The sequence below is a fragment of the Nothoprocta perdicaria genome, unplaced genomic scaffold (genome assembly GCF_003342845.1).
Source record: "Nothoprocta perdicaria isolate Ctin4 unplaced genomic scaffold, notPer1 scaffold_146, whole genome shotgun sequence".
Taxonomy (NCBI): domain Eukaryota; kingdom Metazoa; phylum Chordata; class Aves; order Tinamiformes; family Tinamidae; genus Nothoprocta; species Nothoprocta perdicaria.
The window spans coordinates 1,111,987-1,128,397 of NW_020454605.1; the positions used below are offsets into that span (position 1 = coordinate 1,111,987).

The 16,411-nt window shown below is 42.8% G+C and overlaps 1 protein-coding gene across 1 annotated transcript in view; it reads right to left on the minus strand.

The window, feature by feature from the left end:
* Positions 1-15,886, minus strand: part of USP35 (ubiquitin specific peptidase 35) — a 21,282-nt gene extending 5,396 nt beyond the window's left edge. The window contains exons 1-8 of the mRNA XM_026034543.1: positions 15,202-15,886; positions 13,947-14,082; positions 8,980-9,109; positions 7,488-7,589; positions 3,758-3,916; positions 3,162-3,355; positions 2,950-3,043; positions 1,221-1,327 (exon numbers count right to left, since the gene is read on the minus strand). Coding sequence (XP_025890328.1) covers positions 1,221-1,327; positions 2,950-3,043; positions 3,162-3,355; positions 3,758-3,916; positions 7,488-7,589; positions 8,980-9,109; positions 13,947-14,082; positions 15,202-15,883 — 1,604 coding nt within the window. The 5' untranslated portion in view covers positions 15,884-15,886. The remainder of the gene's footprint in view (positions 1-1,220; positions 1,328-2,949; positions 3,044-3,161; positions 3,356-3,757; positions 3,917-7,487; positions 7,590-8,979; positions 9,110-13,946; positions 14,083-15,201) is intronic.
* Between the last annotated feature and the right edge of the window lie 525 nt (positions 15,887-16,411).

The following is a 16,411-nucleotide window of genomic DNA, read 5'->3' on the forward strand; positions in this document are numbered from 1 at the left end:
GAAGGAAGGAAGGAAGGAAGGAAGGAAGGAAGGAAGGAAGGAAGGAAGGAAGGAAGGAAGGAAGGAAGGAAGGAAGGAAGGAAGGAAGGAAGGAGAGAAAGGAAGAAGGAAAAGAAAAGAGAAAAGGAAAAGAGATTTTATTATATAGGAGTTCAATACCAAGAAGCAGTTTTAATGTACAGTTTCTATTCTCCAAGCTAGCTTCACTCATTGGGTTTAATTCGGGTTAAGCTACATATAAATAGGTGCTTGGTACCATCTGAAGTGTTGCAGAGCACCACAGGTCCATGCACATCTGCATACAGCTGGCAGACATGGCACAGAGCCTGCAGGAGCCTCTTTCCTTTCGGGAACAGCAGCTGCAGACCAGGTGGGACACCCCCAGGCACATCAAATGGCTCAGCAGGTCTCTGCTAAGGCATCTAATCAAGCCCCTAGTGTCTCCATCCTCAGCCTTCATACAGTGCCTTTTCAAACTTCTCACCACCTTCACATGGAGGGAGAGAGTCCATGTGGAAGGTGTGGAATTTGGAATCAGAGGGGTTTGTGTGCTAATGATCCCACATCTAGGAGGATCACGGGGATGCTGGAGATATGATCTAGGTAGGAGAAAGGCTAAAGCAACATTTGAAGCAGGAGGCTAAGTGATTGCTCATTGAAAGACAGGCAACTGGCTTCTCTTTGAACTTGGCACAGCTGTTCCCCCTCGCTTTTGCAGTAGAGAGAGACATTTTCAAGCTGAATTGATTTCCTGAGCTTATCTACTGGACAGCATAAGCAGGATTTTATTAAGGATTCTGGGACTAGTCTCGCCACCTATCAGCCCCAGGCACTCCATTCTCCATTCTTTGAACTCCTCTGAGTCTCAGCTGCTATTCCTGGCTCCACCACTTTTTCTAAATACCAGTTGTTTGGGTGAAACGTCATTCACTCCAGCATCCAGGGTTAATATAACATATCTGATGTGTAAAAAAAGAACATGTGTCAGACAGGGCTCAGAAATGCTCTAAGTATCAGCAATATTAGTCTTCAAACACCTTCCACTGTCCTTGCTGAAGATAATCCGGGGTGCCATGGGATGAGAACAGCCACCTGTGCTTTGGTTATCATTAAATATTGCACAGGATAGCACAGAGGTGCTCACAGAGGGGAGACTTTTGCCTCAAAACAGTCACCCTTGGTGAGCACGGAGCTATGAAATCACGGTGCCTACCACATACCTGTCCAGCAAGTATTTGAGATACTCGGAGCAATCCTGCTGAGCGCCAGGAGTAAACCAAGGAGGCCAAGAGGCAGAGAGGAAACTTTCAGGTGAAATGGCAGGTCGCTGGTGGGAAAAGAGAAGGAGGAGAGCGGCATTTAAGATGGGGTCCAGGTTCCCATTTGATATGGGGGGATGGAGATGGAGGAAGGAGGCACTTCACCTTCTTACGTCTCAGGCTTCCCCTTAAGCAAAAGCAGGACTGCAACTGGAAGGAAAAATTTCCCCCTTCTCACTTCTGCTGAACATCCTTTTGCTCCATTATTACAAGAACAAGAACTTCTGCTCACCCACTCTTACCAGGAAATGATTTTATATATATTTCTCTAAAATGTCCTCGTGTTTATTTCTTCCTTCAGCTCTTAAATGGTTTGTTTTCCTGGCCCACAGACTTCTACTTAATTCAGCTTGAATTTAATTTGATGCTCCATTTAATTTGATCAGGATATCTCTCACTAAATCCTTCTATAGAAAAACAAAACAAAACAAAAATCCACTAAATTTCCACCCATCGTTCTGATCACTGCAGGCAGGTAATCTGCATTACCAGATAATGTAATCGCTGCTCTTAGGAAGCTGACATCTAATTAACACAGAAAAAGAAACATCTTTGGCAAAGAAGTGACTTAAAAACAGCCCAAAGAAGAAAAATATCTGGAATCGTATTAGGAAACTACTAGGATATTAGGAAAAAAATACAACTCATAGAATCCATAATAGTATTTTAAACCCATGGTTACACAACTGGTAAGTGGACACATGAGGAATAAATAGGATATTTATAGGTTTTCTCCTCTTTATTCCAAAGCCACCTGAAATGAAATATTCATATTTCAATATTCACATTGCAACAAGCCAGTACGATCAGTCAAGGCTTAGAAAACAGAGGAATTGGGCACAATGGTTTCACTACAAGGGAACATTCACTGTTCAGTGACTTTCAATATCAAGTGTCTTTAGGGACAGAAAAATGCATTTTCAAAACAGGGGCTAAATATGACCACACTTCACCTCCTTAAGGCTACAGCTTTGTCCCAGAGCTCTGACATGCAAAACCTAGCTGTTTACTATAGTGTATTATGGACATACATTGCACATACCAGCTAAATGCTCATTCATAATTAATTTGATTACGGGCTACAGAATCCTTTAAGAAGAAGACTCAAAGCATTTGTTATCTAAAGGGTTTTTTGTTTGTTTGTCTTCCTTTTAACAAAACCACTTTTAAGGCAAATCCCATCAGTCCCACACAATTTGCTCCCACTTTGCTGTGAAGCACGGGGTCAGCTAAGCTGATCCAATCTTCTCCCTTGCTACACAGCAAGAAACAGAAACCTTTACACCAACAGGGCTTTCAGTCTGCCATGTGCATAAACTATTAACAAATGGATTTTGTTGTCAAAATTATTAGTTATTACAGCATTCAAACCACGAAATGTCACAAGTTGAAAGCACGCAGCCTGGTGTGAATGCAGCTCACTTTCATGGGTGATAAGAGTTCAGGACTTACTTCCCTTCCCCACCCCCAAAATCTGCCTTTTTCATATAAACAAAATTCGTCCCTTTATAAAATTCCACCAAGATCCACAGCTCCTTATCAGCACGTTTGGGTAGGCAGGAAGTGACTTGGAGACGAGCCTTTCCGCAGCCGACAGTCCAAACAAATAACTAGAACATGAAATAATTACCTGACTGTGCTCCAAAAACGCAAAGAGCCACTGGAGCTTTGTCATCAGGGGCTGGGAGTTGCCCTCTGCTAAATTCAACACCGAATGTCTGAAGCTGTAAAACAAAACAAGGGATGCAAAACAAGACAGAAAGTCAGTCTAGGGAGAGCCCCATCAAAGTGGCGAACGCCCCAAGAGCAGTTATGAGTGGGAATGAGGGAGCGGAAACTCACTCTGAAGCCATGAAAAGGGACTGTATGATGCTGTTCATGTAGCAGGTGTTTCCCAAGTTAATTAACCCAATCTTTCCTGTCTCAGATTTGGAAGCCAGGCGTGGGTAGAAGCAAGCCAGTTCGTTCTTCTGGGAGGTCCAAGCATTCTGTCCCAAGAGATGCTTAATCCGGTCTTCATTTGGAATCGGAAGAGCCTTAAGAGAGAGATCTGTGTCACAAATTGGTACCTATGAATACAAAAAAACTTGCCAAAAATGGCAAAATTCCTCTGCAAGAGGTATTCATGGCAAAACTCTCCACACGCATATGCATCTATGAGAGGAACTAATACACAATTACAATAAGCCCTAAAACCCACCGATGTGATTGAGACTTCTGCAGGTCCACTGTTAGTCTCCCTGCCCCAAATGCAGCCAACTTGCCTATAAGGGGCTCAAACTGAAGAGCTTCAAGCCCTCTCTTCTATCAGAGGTGAGAGACTCAGTTATGACATCCCCACCAGTGAGACTGTCCCTCTGTGCTAAACAGCAGCCTAACATGCCACATCTCTATATAATACATAGCTTGGAAAAGTAGCCCAAAAGTGCTTATCTTACTTTAACTGCTTCTAGGACTGGTTCATAGAGATCTGGAAATCCTGAGAAGCGGAAGAACATACAGTGGATGAGCTCAGCCAGCTGCTCCAGGGAGCTGGTGGCAGAGTTGGAGTCCTCCTTCTTCAGAGAGGCCACCAGCCTGGGAATGTGAGGGAGCAGCTGGAGAAAGAAAGTTCACTCGGTCACATACAGCTCCAAATTGCTCACAGAGATGTAACACACACACAAGCAAACGCAATTCACCCCCAGGCAGGAAGCGAAGTGCAGGAGTTCACTTTAGACCCATGCAGGACTTCATCTTTTATTCATTGAACTCAACTCAGCAAAACTCCCGTTGACGTTAGAAGAGCAAATTTGGGGTTGTAGGCATTAGAGCGTTTCATGTTGCATAAAACATGCAGGTTTTATGCTTATTCTTTGCCATGCTGTGATTTCATTCTTCCTATAAATTAATCTCTGCTAGAACACACTCATGCTCTGGAAAGCAGTGCTATATGCTAAGTACCAAGTGAAGTGATTCACACCTCCAATGCAGGCAAATTAACCTATAAGTAGTGCTTTCCCTATCTTGAGTAATGTGATCTGCTACATTTTGTTCTGTACTACATAAACAAAATTGTAGTTGGCATGGTCAGATGGGTGGTGACAGGCATATAAATAGTACATTTATTATTTTAAGTGTCACCCTTAATGTAGATTTTTTTTAAATGAACAAACCAACCCAAATGCAAAGATAACTTGCTCTCGGGCCCCCTCTGCTGACCTTGTAGTAGCAGTGAACTAATAAACTATTCCAAATTTTGCATATGTACTAAAGCTGAGTGAAGGGTGACCTTGGGCATTCACGCAACATTTTTCATATTTATATTTTATGTTATTATGCAAGTCTGGAATAGAATACCAAATACCAGAATCTCTCCAGCCATTCCCTGGTCCTTTCTCCCCTATTTTCTTTCTCTCTCTCTCTCTCTCTCTCTTTTTCCCTTCAAAATACGGCTATTTAACTATTTCCCTCCCAAGTGAAAAGTTTCGTTGGGGCAAATGAATCTCAGTATCATTTTAGAAATCAGCACTGTGCTTTATTGTGATAGGAGCCATTCTCAGAACTCTTCCAAGTGCCAGTGCAAACACAAAGAGATAAGAAGCAAGACAGGGTTGTGCTCTGTTTTTTTCAGAAAAAAAAAAGAAAGAAGTGTGAGAGGAAATTTGTGCTAGCTAGGCTAGAGATGAAAACTCCAGGCCAAGGGAACCGGATGACTTTTGGAGTGTTCCAAATTTTGGACACCCAGATGAAGACAATCCTTTGGAACAGCCCTATTTCTAGAAACTGAAGAGTTTCTCAAGAAGTCGGGCTCTTCTAAAGTGTCTCCAGCTGAGGAAGAGAAAAATAACATGTTGGCTCTCTTTGAATTTTTCCAGCCTTATCTGTTTATTCTGTGAACTTCAGGTGGGAAAATAAGCCAAACAGAAATCATTTTCCCATGTTTATTTTATTGATTCAGTCACTGAAAGCATGTCTTTCCCTTCAGTCCTGCTTTTCAATACTGGCATTCTAATGGCAGCATCAGATAGAAGCAGCCACAGTATCAACAGCAAAATACAACAGCAAAAACATATACCGAGTAAATGAAAAGAGAAAAATCAAATGCTGTTTCAAATGGCTTGTTTGGGATTTTGGGGGCTTTAATAGCAGGAATTCATGAATTGGAAGTGTTCTGACCCAGTCTCTAAACGTCATTGCTTGATTTTGAGAAATCCCTGGAAAGATACCCATACCCAATTGCTTCAAGAAGTGGTAACGGGTGTCTAAGAATATTGGTAACGCTTTGAAGTTGTATGTGGGATGGGCTGGTGAGTTCAAGGGACAGTCAAGAACTTGCTGGGAAACGGTGAGGCCTTTTTAGGGATATGTTATCTCTTAACACTGAGCCCTCCAAAATGCTCTGAATGCAAAGGCTCAGCTACAGTGCCCAAAGTCAGGATGGCAAAATTCACACATCTCAGCTGCAAGGATGGCAACAAAAACTTAGGGGGCTATATCTTCTTAACCTGATCATGAAACTACATCCTGAGCCAGCACGACCCTGTCCCAGGCCACCAGTGTGCTTCCTTTCTCCTTGGCCAGATTGTGCAGCTCAGTAGCAAGTCAGACCTTGGCCGAGCCAGGCAATGCTGATCATCTGGGCTTTTCTGCCACGTTACATTTCACCCAGATTTATTTGATCACATAGTTCCCCACACAGACATACAAATGGCTTGGCACAAGGGAGAGTGGTTGAGAGTAGCAAATGATCCAAGAGCAGGAAAAAAGGGGAGCTACCTTCTTTATCTGCAGAGCTGGCAAATGACAGGTTAAAATGATTACAAAACCACTACAGATGTTTCTGATAAAGCCTCTGGTGTGGCTTGAGAGGCCATGCCCTACATTCATACTAAGTGTGTCCTCGGCTGGCCAGTTCTGAAGCTGAGAAAGGACTTGAAGGCTGTGTGCACTTGCACATCAAAATCACTCTCCCATTGCAGTAAAATGTTGAGCCTGTACACAGTAAATCTGGACACACCTTGCAAATCAGGAAAGTCAAGTCCCCACTAGCTTTATACTGATTTGTCCCCAGAGATGAGCCATCAGGCTGATGAGCCTCAAGAGAAATGGGAGGAATTACGAGATAACCAAGAAAAGCTGCACTTCTACTCTCCATCTCATTCTCTCATCCAGCACAGTTGCTTGATCCATCACAATCCTCTCCTTTTGGACTCAGGACTTTCCTCTATCTCAGCATTGGCTTTCCAGTGCCCATAAAGCTTCTTGGTCTGTAGAAGATGGTGCGTAGATTCCAGAAGAGACATACCTCATTTTGACAGACAGGGCTGGGTTTCCACACAGTGGGGAAAAAAAAGTCAACTACAGAAGGTGATTCCATCGGCTTGGGACAGAGAGGCTGGAGAGCTGTGTGGCAGTAAAGGTTCTGGGAGGGTTGGTCGACAGCCACCTGAACAGGAGCCAGCACCGTGCCCAGGTAGCCAAGAAGGCCAATGGCTTCCTGGCTTGCATCAGGATGAGTGTAGCCAGCAGGACCAGGGAAGTGATCCTTCTACTGTACTCGGCACTGGTGAGGCCACATCTTGAAAACTGGGTTCAGTTTGGGGCCTCTCACTACAAGAAGAATGTGGAGGTGTTGAAGTATCACCAAAGAAACGCATCAAAGCTAGTGAAGGGGCTGGAGCGCAGACCTTATGAGGAGTGGCTGAAGGAGCTCAGGTTATTTAGTCTGGAAAAGAAGAGACTCAGGGGAGTCCTTACTGCTCTCTACAGCTGAAAGGAGGCTACAGTGAGGCAGGGGTTGCCCTCTTTCCAGAATAACTACAGATAGAACCAGAGAAAATGGCCTCCAGTTGTGCCAGGGGAAGTTCAGGTTAGACATTAAGAAGAATTTCTACACGGAAAGAGTAGTCAAGCGTTGGAACAGGCTGCCCAGGGAAGTGGTGGAGTCATTGTCCCTGGCAGTGTTCAAGAAATGTGTAGATGAGGCACTTAAGGACATAGTTTAACAAGCATGGTGTCAAAGGGCTTATGGTTGGACTCGATAATCTGGAAGGTCTTTTGCAACCATAATGATTCTATTATTCTGTGGTACCTCAGCTCCTTAGGATTCCTCCCAGCTCACACATTAACCACGGGACAGTTACACACAGGGTAACACATTTGCCCGAGTCCTGCATTCAGCCTTACCAAGTGGAATGCTTCATGGGAGTGCTGGAAACTCAGCAGCATGTACTGCAGGACGGACAAAGCCCCCTCACGCACAATGGGGTACAGCAGCTTGGAGAAGACCTAATGGTGGAGAAAAAATAAATAAATCAGAAGGCAGGATGGCAGAGCAACACACACAAGAAGGGCACAGCAGAGAACAGAGGTACTAAATAGTCTCAGTTGGCCCATGGTCATATACACCACATCTTCTGGTCTATCTCTATACTTGGATGTTGAAGGAAACAGGAGAGCAGCAAGGTCTCCAGAGTTGTCTTCTGTCCTGAATGTGGACTCTGGGCACCCTACACGTACCACACAGAGTATTCTCACTGCTTCAGGCCTGCACCATGTCTAGTACAACAAAGTACTAATCTCGGGACTAGTGGTATAGCCATAACACTGCTGATTCTCAGGCTTTCCGCTATGGAAGAGGTCATGCACACATGAAGGAAAGTTGTATATTCTATAAGGTGCCTCTTTTTACTTTTTTAGATTATTTATTTGGATTTTTTTTCTACAACCTTTCAGGCAAACAGAGAGAAAGCAGAGGAGAAGTAACAATATTTGTCCTATTCTACAGAAAAATGGTGTACGATGCCTACAGCAATGCTCACTAACTCTCCAGATCACACTTCTGAAAGTTTCCAAGAATCACATACAATGTTAAGGGCTGTGTACCTTTCCTGTGAGAGGAAAGATAAATAAAATGCAGAAGACTCTATGCTACTTCTCCCGTGTTTAATAATTTGTTTAAAATATTTCTAAAAGGGATATGGGGAACCACAAAGACAAATGCATTTATTCATGACATTCTGCATTTCTACAGTAACATCTTACAACTTCTACATCTTAAAAAAAAGAAAATGGAGGCACAGAGAAACATGTGAAGTGGATCCGAAGTGGCCACCAATATGAATGTTTAGTCTTCTGACTATCAGGTAGTGTCAAGTAGTCACCATTAAAATAGATGATAGCAATGGGAATTTGTTCTACTTCCGTATCATATATGTGATAATAAATGCAAAAAATTCAGGGTATTGGCTTAAAAACTGGTCTGTGACTGTGCAGACTGCTACCATGCTCATCGGCTCTGCAAAACAAACCCTAAAAAGCCTCAGCTTGGGCTTTCGACAAAAATCCTCAGGCAACACACAGGCAAGGAACACACTGACTCCCAGCACCCAAACCCTTCTAGCAGAAATAGCACACGTGGAAAAGGGGATTTTCTGGAGGACATAAGTGCTAGCTGCAAAACTGGGATCACTCCAACATCTTGTATGTAGCGACGCACCTTTGGCTACTTAGATCCCTAATTAGCCTAGTGGTCCCTTCAAAACTGCTCAGGACAGCCTAATTTTTTCTATTCATGGCAAGTCACATCTTCTCCTCCTTTGGTGAGGCAAGGCAGAGGATAACACAGATACAAGGAGGACCCTGTTGTTTGTAGCAGTGTTTAGAAGTGCCCACTGACCTTTTCAATCTTTGAAAGAGTCACTTCGATCAAGATGCTGAACTTTTTCACAGCAGCCAAACCCTTCAGCAGAGCAATGATCCACTTGTCTATGTTCTTTCCCAGGGGCCAGGATACCCAGTCAATCATCCTGAAATGAAATCCAAACTCTTTAAGTAATAACTTAATGCTTACACTGTGAAAGCCAAACTGTGCTCAGGCAAGGGAATGACCAAGCAAGAGAGAGGCCTCCTCACAGAGAGTTCCAAGTCTTTCAAAGCACAACACTTCCTGAAATAGAATTAATCTGTATTTTGTGACTGATGAGAGCACCTGATCCTAGGTCCTCTTAATGGGTTAATGGAAAACCTTTCCTCTTAATGGGTTAATGGAAAACCTTCTACGGAACTTGACTTAACTTCCGTGAACTTGAGATCGAGTTCATACCACAGCTATACCAATGCACTGCTTTGTGGACCTTCTGATGTATATTTCAGAGGAATTTGTGAAAAGAGAACCTCCTTTTTAAAGAAAAATTAGGTTGATATAGTGGGGTGGTGATGGGTGTCTGTTCTAGACCCTAGATTTAGTTATGGATCAAGGTCTCTACATCGGTACCTTTACAGAACACAATACTGAAATGATCTCTGGATTATTACCGTCAAGGAAATACCACTAGGATACGGATTTTTGTCTTCTCTCTATGGGAGATAGTTATTGCCCAATATACATTAAAGGAAAAAATACCGATAACCCTGACAGCAGCCAGATATTTCTGAATTTTATAGCTAACAAATTTATTCACCTATATCCACACACACAAAAAAAAAAAAGGACATCACAATATTTAATACCTATTTTTGCAAGTGCTATTGATTTTACAGAAAGGTCAGCCATTAAAAATAATTTCAGGGTGATGACATGTTTATTTTTAAATTAAGTGTGAAGTTAACCAAAAAAAGGGAAGTTAAAAAGGTTTGGGCTTTCTAAGGATCAAACTTTGCTGATCACTTCAGCATCTTGACTTGAAGATATCATCTCAGGTTTCTTCTAGTCTCCCATCTCAGTCCAGCTGTCTTTCCCAACCAGTTCCCCTTTGTTTATCAATCTGCATCTTGTGCAAAATATACAGAAGCAACTGAGATGAATAATCACAACAGGGAGAAGATTGGGGATAAGTGAAATCTCCAGAGCATTAAAAATAATAAAAAATAAAATAGAAAAGGCTAGCCAGTAAAGAAAGCTTAAAGGGCAGAATATGTTGGGGTGTTGAGAAATGCCAAAAGCCAAGCCAAGCCAGATAATAAAGCAAATGTCAAAAAAGCTTCTGCAGACATTTGCATCAGAAGAGACTAAGGACAGACGTGCAGTCATTACATGCGCAGGATGTGATGGTGATTAAAGATATGATATGGCCTCTAGATGTGACTTCCAAGCTAAACACATCCTCAGCCTCTGTTTTCAGCAAGAGGAAGGAATTGATCTGGGTGGCAAAGGAGAAGGCAGATAATGGGTATGAGAATGGAAGCAGAAACAACCACAGCTGATATGAAAACAAAACACAAAGAGCTCGTGCACTGCAGTCAAGTGGAGTCAGCAACCTCCATCCCAGAAAACGCAAGCACTGGGAATGTAAAATTCAACTCTGGTCCATTTTAGTGACTCTGTTAACTTTGGCTTCATGCCATATTCCCGAAGAACAGCACAACAGTTCCTATAATGAAGACAGGCAATGAGGGAATAACTGGAAAGAAGGGATACCATGCCAAGGGAGTCTGCAACGGTCTGTGATAAAATAAGGTTTGCCAGGATGCTGGATTTTCTAGTCACGAGACATAAAGTATATCCCATCACGCTGGGTCCTGATGTATATTCATGTATGTGGAAGCAGTTAGTTAAAACAGAAAATGTGACTTAGCATAAGAATGGCAAATTAGGTAAGATTCCGGTTCCAGGTGAGAGAAAAATGAGGAGGAAGTCTGAGGCTGCAGGTAGGTTACAAGCAATGTTCTTCAGGAGCTAATGGCATTGACAGAAATACTAGGAATGTGTAATTTGTGATGATGCAAAATTGGGAGGCATCAACTGAGGAGAAAGGCTATCACAAAGAAGAACTTTGTGACCTTCTGCAGCGGACATACAGGTGAAACATATTCATTCAAAACACATGCAGTGGTGATGGGGAACAAATAATAAAAATGACTGCTACATGGGAAGCAGGGGATCTGATCTGCTTGAAGAAGATGAGCAAAAGAATGACAATCACAACTTCCCAGTGTAACAGCAGCCATGGAGAAGGCAAGAGCCACACTACGGTGCAGTAGGAAAGGCTTCTTTACTACGGAAACAATGACGTTTAATGCCATCGTTTAAGGCCAGGATGAACCTCATCTGGAGTACTGTGTACAAATCTGACTACCCATGTCCCAAAACAGCAAATTGAAGCAGGAGTTGGTGTTGAAAACAACTGTTGAGAACATCAGGGAAATGGAGAAGAACTTCTCTTATAGGACTAATTATAAGAGTTTAAAATAGTTTGACTTACTTAGCTTAGCCAAAGTAATGCAGAGAGAGGATGTGGCTGTTCTCTGCATATACACAGAAGAAATAAATGCTAGGAAGGGAAAAGACCTAATTCAGCTATTTATGTTGATGTAAGATCACAAGAGCTATAAGATGACCAGAGATAAATATAGGCTGGCAATTAGAAGAGGGATCCTAGCCATTAAAGTCATCAAATCCTGAAGGGGCTACAGAGGAAGAGCAGTGAGAGCAAAAGCCCTTTCTGCTTTTAAGGTTGCAATGTTCACATTCATGAAAGGGGCCCAAAATGTCACTGCATGCAAGAGCAGGAGGATGGACTCATCATGCAGGGGCCCTTCTTTACCTGTGTTCTTTTATATAAGCATAAAATATCCCAGGACACAACAAAACAGTAAACTATTGTTTACTGACATTTGTGGATAAATTATAATATTATAATCACATGTTATAATAAATTATAATTTATTTTATTGTATTATAATAAATTATAATTTGCTTTAAAAAATATATATATTTATATATTATATATATAATATTATAATAAATTATAATACATGCTGCCTGTATTGCTCCAGCACAAACAGTTAATTTTTGTATTCACTTTCCACACTGATAGATCCCCAAGCATTTTGCAAGCCCATTTTCCAAAGGAACCATTGATTTTTGCACACTCAGCCTTTAAAAGGTCAGGTCCTGTTTTTCAGAGGTAGCAGATGCTCTTTGCATCCAGACCTTGTCTCTTTGAAACAGATATTCACCAAAAAGAGAAGAACATCAGCGAGCACTTCTGAAGACCAGGATGCACATAAATATATAGCTTATGTGACGCACATCCACAGCGTGGGTGAGAGAGACACACTCCTTCAGTCTGCACTCTACACTGATACCAGCAGGTGCCAGGCTTGCTTTTATTAGCTCTCTTAAATGTTTGATCAAAAGTTCCACCTTGCTCCAGTTGATTCCTCTGATAAGGTCTCCCAAACCCAAACTTTGGATTCTAGAGGAAGAGATTTTGGCATGCAATCCTAAAATGAAAGGCCCTGTTTGTCCCTGTGCATTTCCCTTTTATTTGCAGTTTATTGAGCACACATGCAAGAAAAGGTCAATGTTAATGCAGCTTTCTGGGGCATCTGTCTGCTACAAACTCTCCAAAACTTCCGCATTTCTCCCAAGTGAACTTAATTATATTTTGCAGGCTCTGCTCAATGTTTGGCTAGCAGTGACTAATCATTTACTCATCCTTCTGCATAACAAAGGGTTTTTTACAGGAATGAAGCAATTGAGCCTATTTTTAGGCACTGCTGTTCTTAGAGATTTATTGACTGGAGCTCCCAGCCGCATCTGACAACTGCATCCCAGAATAAAGGGGAGAAAATGAAAAAGGTTAAAAACTGAACTGACTGCATAATCCTTTCTCTTGGGCAGATCTGGACTCTGGGAAAACCATGGCCCTCTCCAGGAAGAGAAGGCATCTTTCCAATAGGCATAAAATTCCCCTAAGTTATTTACGCATATCCATCATGCTGCCTTATGTGAGGGACACAAACTCTGGAGTAGGTAGTGGAGAAAGGAGATTTTCCCAATGAGAGCAAGGCAGACCCTCTCCCTTGGGTTAAGTACCTGTTAACATCACCCATTTAAACAGGAGACCTTCAAGGACAATACAGGATGAAGATAGTGTTACACCTAGAACACAGAGGAGCTGGAGGACTTGTACACAGATGTTCATGGAAGACCTGGTGATCCCAAATGGGGCACTGGTCTCGGGAGGACTAAGTCTAACATGTTCCATGGTTCATCCACTACCTCCTCATCATGCCTTGATGTCTCCACTGACTCTGTCAGCACAGAGGGCACAGATACATACTCAATAGCACTTATATCTAGACCAGCACCACCACATACACCTGACAAAGGTCAAAGTGGGATCATTTAAGCAGTGGGGCATACCTCCTTCTCCACTGAGAAACTCCCAGCAGTTGGAGATGGACGGGCCAAGGTTTTTAGCTGGGATTAGTCATTTAGGATGATGTCCCTCTGAAGGTAGACAGAGGTTCCACCTGAAACTCTTTAAAGGAAATTTTGTGAGGAGAAGGCCTCAGCAGTTTCTGGGAAACAATAGTTCTTAGGAAAAAAATCAAATGTCTTTAAAGTGTCTCATGTTCAGCAACCTCTAGCACTACTTACTCTAAAAAATAATAAATAAATAACACAAAATATCATTAATCTAGTTTTCTAGGCCCTAAGGATTTGGAGGAAATTGTCTAGGAACACACTTTTCCCCACACCTCACAAGACAGCACTAGATGAACTTGCTTTTGCTGCATAACTGCAGTACTGGGATAAAACTGTTATGAGAAATTGAAAATTGGGTTGTTTTTCTCCTGACTGAAAAATACCCCTGAGAACCTTCCCAGGATGCTCACTCATACAGTCTCTCCTACCTACTAATTGCTGTCATCATTTGCACATCAGTGATGCTGTCATCGTTGGTTAGGTTTCTTATGACACCATCCATAAGCTCCAGAGGGACAAACTGGACCACGCTGGCCAAGGCATTTGATGGCGCTTCCTGCTCCTCTGTAAGATATGGACAAGAGCCATCAATAAAGACATTAATCGCCAGGGAAACTAGGCACATATGGTCTTTTCTTGGCTCTAAAAGACAAATCATTAATGGGGCAGAACATAAATGATCAGTGCAATGTGGAGTCTACACTTAGCTTTGCTAGGGGGACAATTCCCAGAATCGCAGTGTGGCACAGACCAAGGTTGGCTCAGAGCAGACAGGATGTTTAATCGCAGTGTGGCACAGACCAAGGTTGGCTCAGAGCAGACAGGATGTTGCATCAAGTCATGCACAGCCCAAAGGGAGGCAGGGATCGCAGACTCAAGAACATTATTGCCTGAGTTCTCTGTCCAAATTCCCTCCATGTGCTCATTTTATACTGACTACTCTAAATGATCACAAGAAGATGAGGCTGCACATTTGTCTACCTGGAGTGCACCCAAAGGATGAGGTTCTCAAAAAGAGGGAACTGAATTGCCCATCTCCTCATCGGGTTAGGAAGAGCTTAAGTAAGAGCTCACCTGTCTACAGAGAGTCCAGGCTTTTACAGTGCTGCTACCTCTAAAAATCTTCTGAGACCCTTTATAATAATCAGAAAACCCTAAAAGTTAAATATCCTCTGTCCCCTCCTAAGATATGAGCGCCCTCCAGGGACAGTGGTCATGAAACATAGGGCTTCCTACCCCTAGACACAGTGAGAAATGTGTCCTTAGCTTTGCACTTAGCTTCTAAGTACTTATTAGTTAGGGCTATAGAGTAGGCTGTGAGGCACAACAAAATTAGCTATTAGAGAGTGACTTTTCCAAATGCTTTCAAGCCCCAGGCTAAGCTTACTGCAGATAAGAGGATGCTTTGCATTAAGCCCAGTTGATGCAGAAAAGTACTGAGGACAGAAACTTCTATGCTGCACACATTTCAACACAGTTAATAATTCCTGTTTATAAACACTGCAAGGTTTCACAGGGATATTGTCTTCTTAGCCTAAAAACCCTGCACACTTTGGGGACCCTCGTTTGTTATATTTTCAGCAAAGACCGGAATTATTGAAGCTCTGACATGTCAGGACCATATCAATCTGCCTTGCTCCTCGAAGCCAGCATTTACATTTGTGCCTGTTATTTATTTTTTACCTGTTGATGAAATGATAGAGAACAGCTCCTTCAAAGAGGGCAGGATGGCTGAAGTCTGAGTCCTCCAGATCCTCTGCAGCAGACCGCTCACTTTGTTCACCTGCTCCAAAAACTCCATTATGTCCTCTTCCCCTTCGGAGACGCACTGGAACTGCCCGATGCACCGTATCAGCTGCTGACAAAACAAGATCTGGTGTTTGCCCGTGGGGATGCACTGAGGATGCTGGGTCAAGAGTTTACTGATTTTAGCGCACTGCTTGGGGCTGGGCCTCTCGCAGACTTTCCGGAGCACTTCGATCTTCAGTAAGTTGAAAATGCTGTTTGCTGATGGGCTTTCCAAGACAAACTGCAGTCCTAACTGGATATAATCTAGCACATAATGACTTCTTTTTCCCAGGGGGCCATAACCTTCCTGAAGGAGACTCAATAGGAAGCGGACATTGAAGAATTCCTCAAACTCTTCTGGATGGTAGTGGCCATAGACCTCCAAAACCTCTTTCCCGATCTCTCTTTTGTACTTGGTGTCCCCAGTAAGAAAAAGCTTGGTTGACAGCTCCAGCATGGACCAGCACTGTTCACTGTCCATGGGCTGCTTTGCTGCCTCAATGACGCGCCTCACAAGCCCTTGCTTCACATTGTTGGGGTATGAAGACATCACCACAGCTTCCAGTATCTTATCCATCTCTGCTCCCAGGTGCTGAAAGAGAGGAAGAGAGTCAGGTTAGTTCAAACAGGCTCTGTTGTGCTTTGCAGCCCAGATATGGTGATTATCTGGGCTTCCCACAGAGTTAAGGCAGAGAGAAGGACAGGGAAAAGAGGATAATCTGGGGAGAGCAAGAAGCCTGACCACACAACAAAGCAGAAGTATGAGCTCAAATACAGTCCCATGACCCTCCAAATTTGTTGTCTGGAATGATTTAAGCAATGAGGATTCATCGGGCAATGAATGGGCATAACTGGAAGGCCAGCCCAGGCTGTCTTGTTTTGGGAGATAGAGGAGATGAAAGTTAAGCATAATGCATGTGAATCAAATAGGGCTGTTTGCCCTTGGTCAAGAACAAGCCCAACCTGTGCAGCTTAGTAATAAGTACATAGTCTGTAAATCCATACCCAAAATACCCCTGCACATCAGTGGGAGCTACTGCCCTATGCAATCTGAAAAGAGCGAAGACCCTGCAAAATATATGCATTCAGATGCTGATTAAGAGAT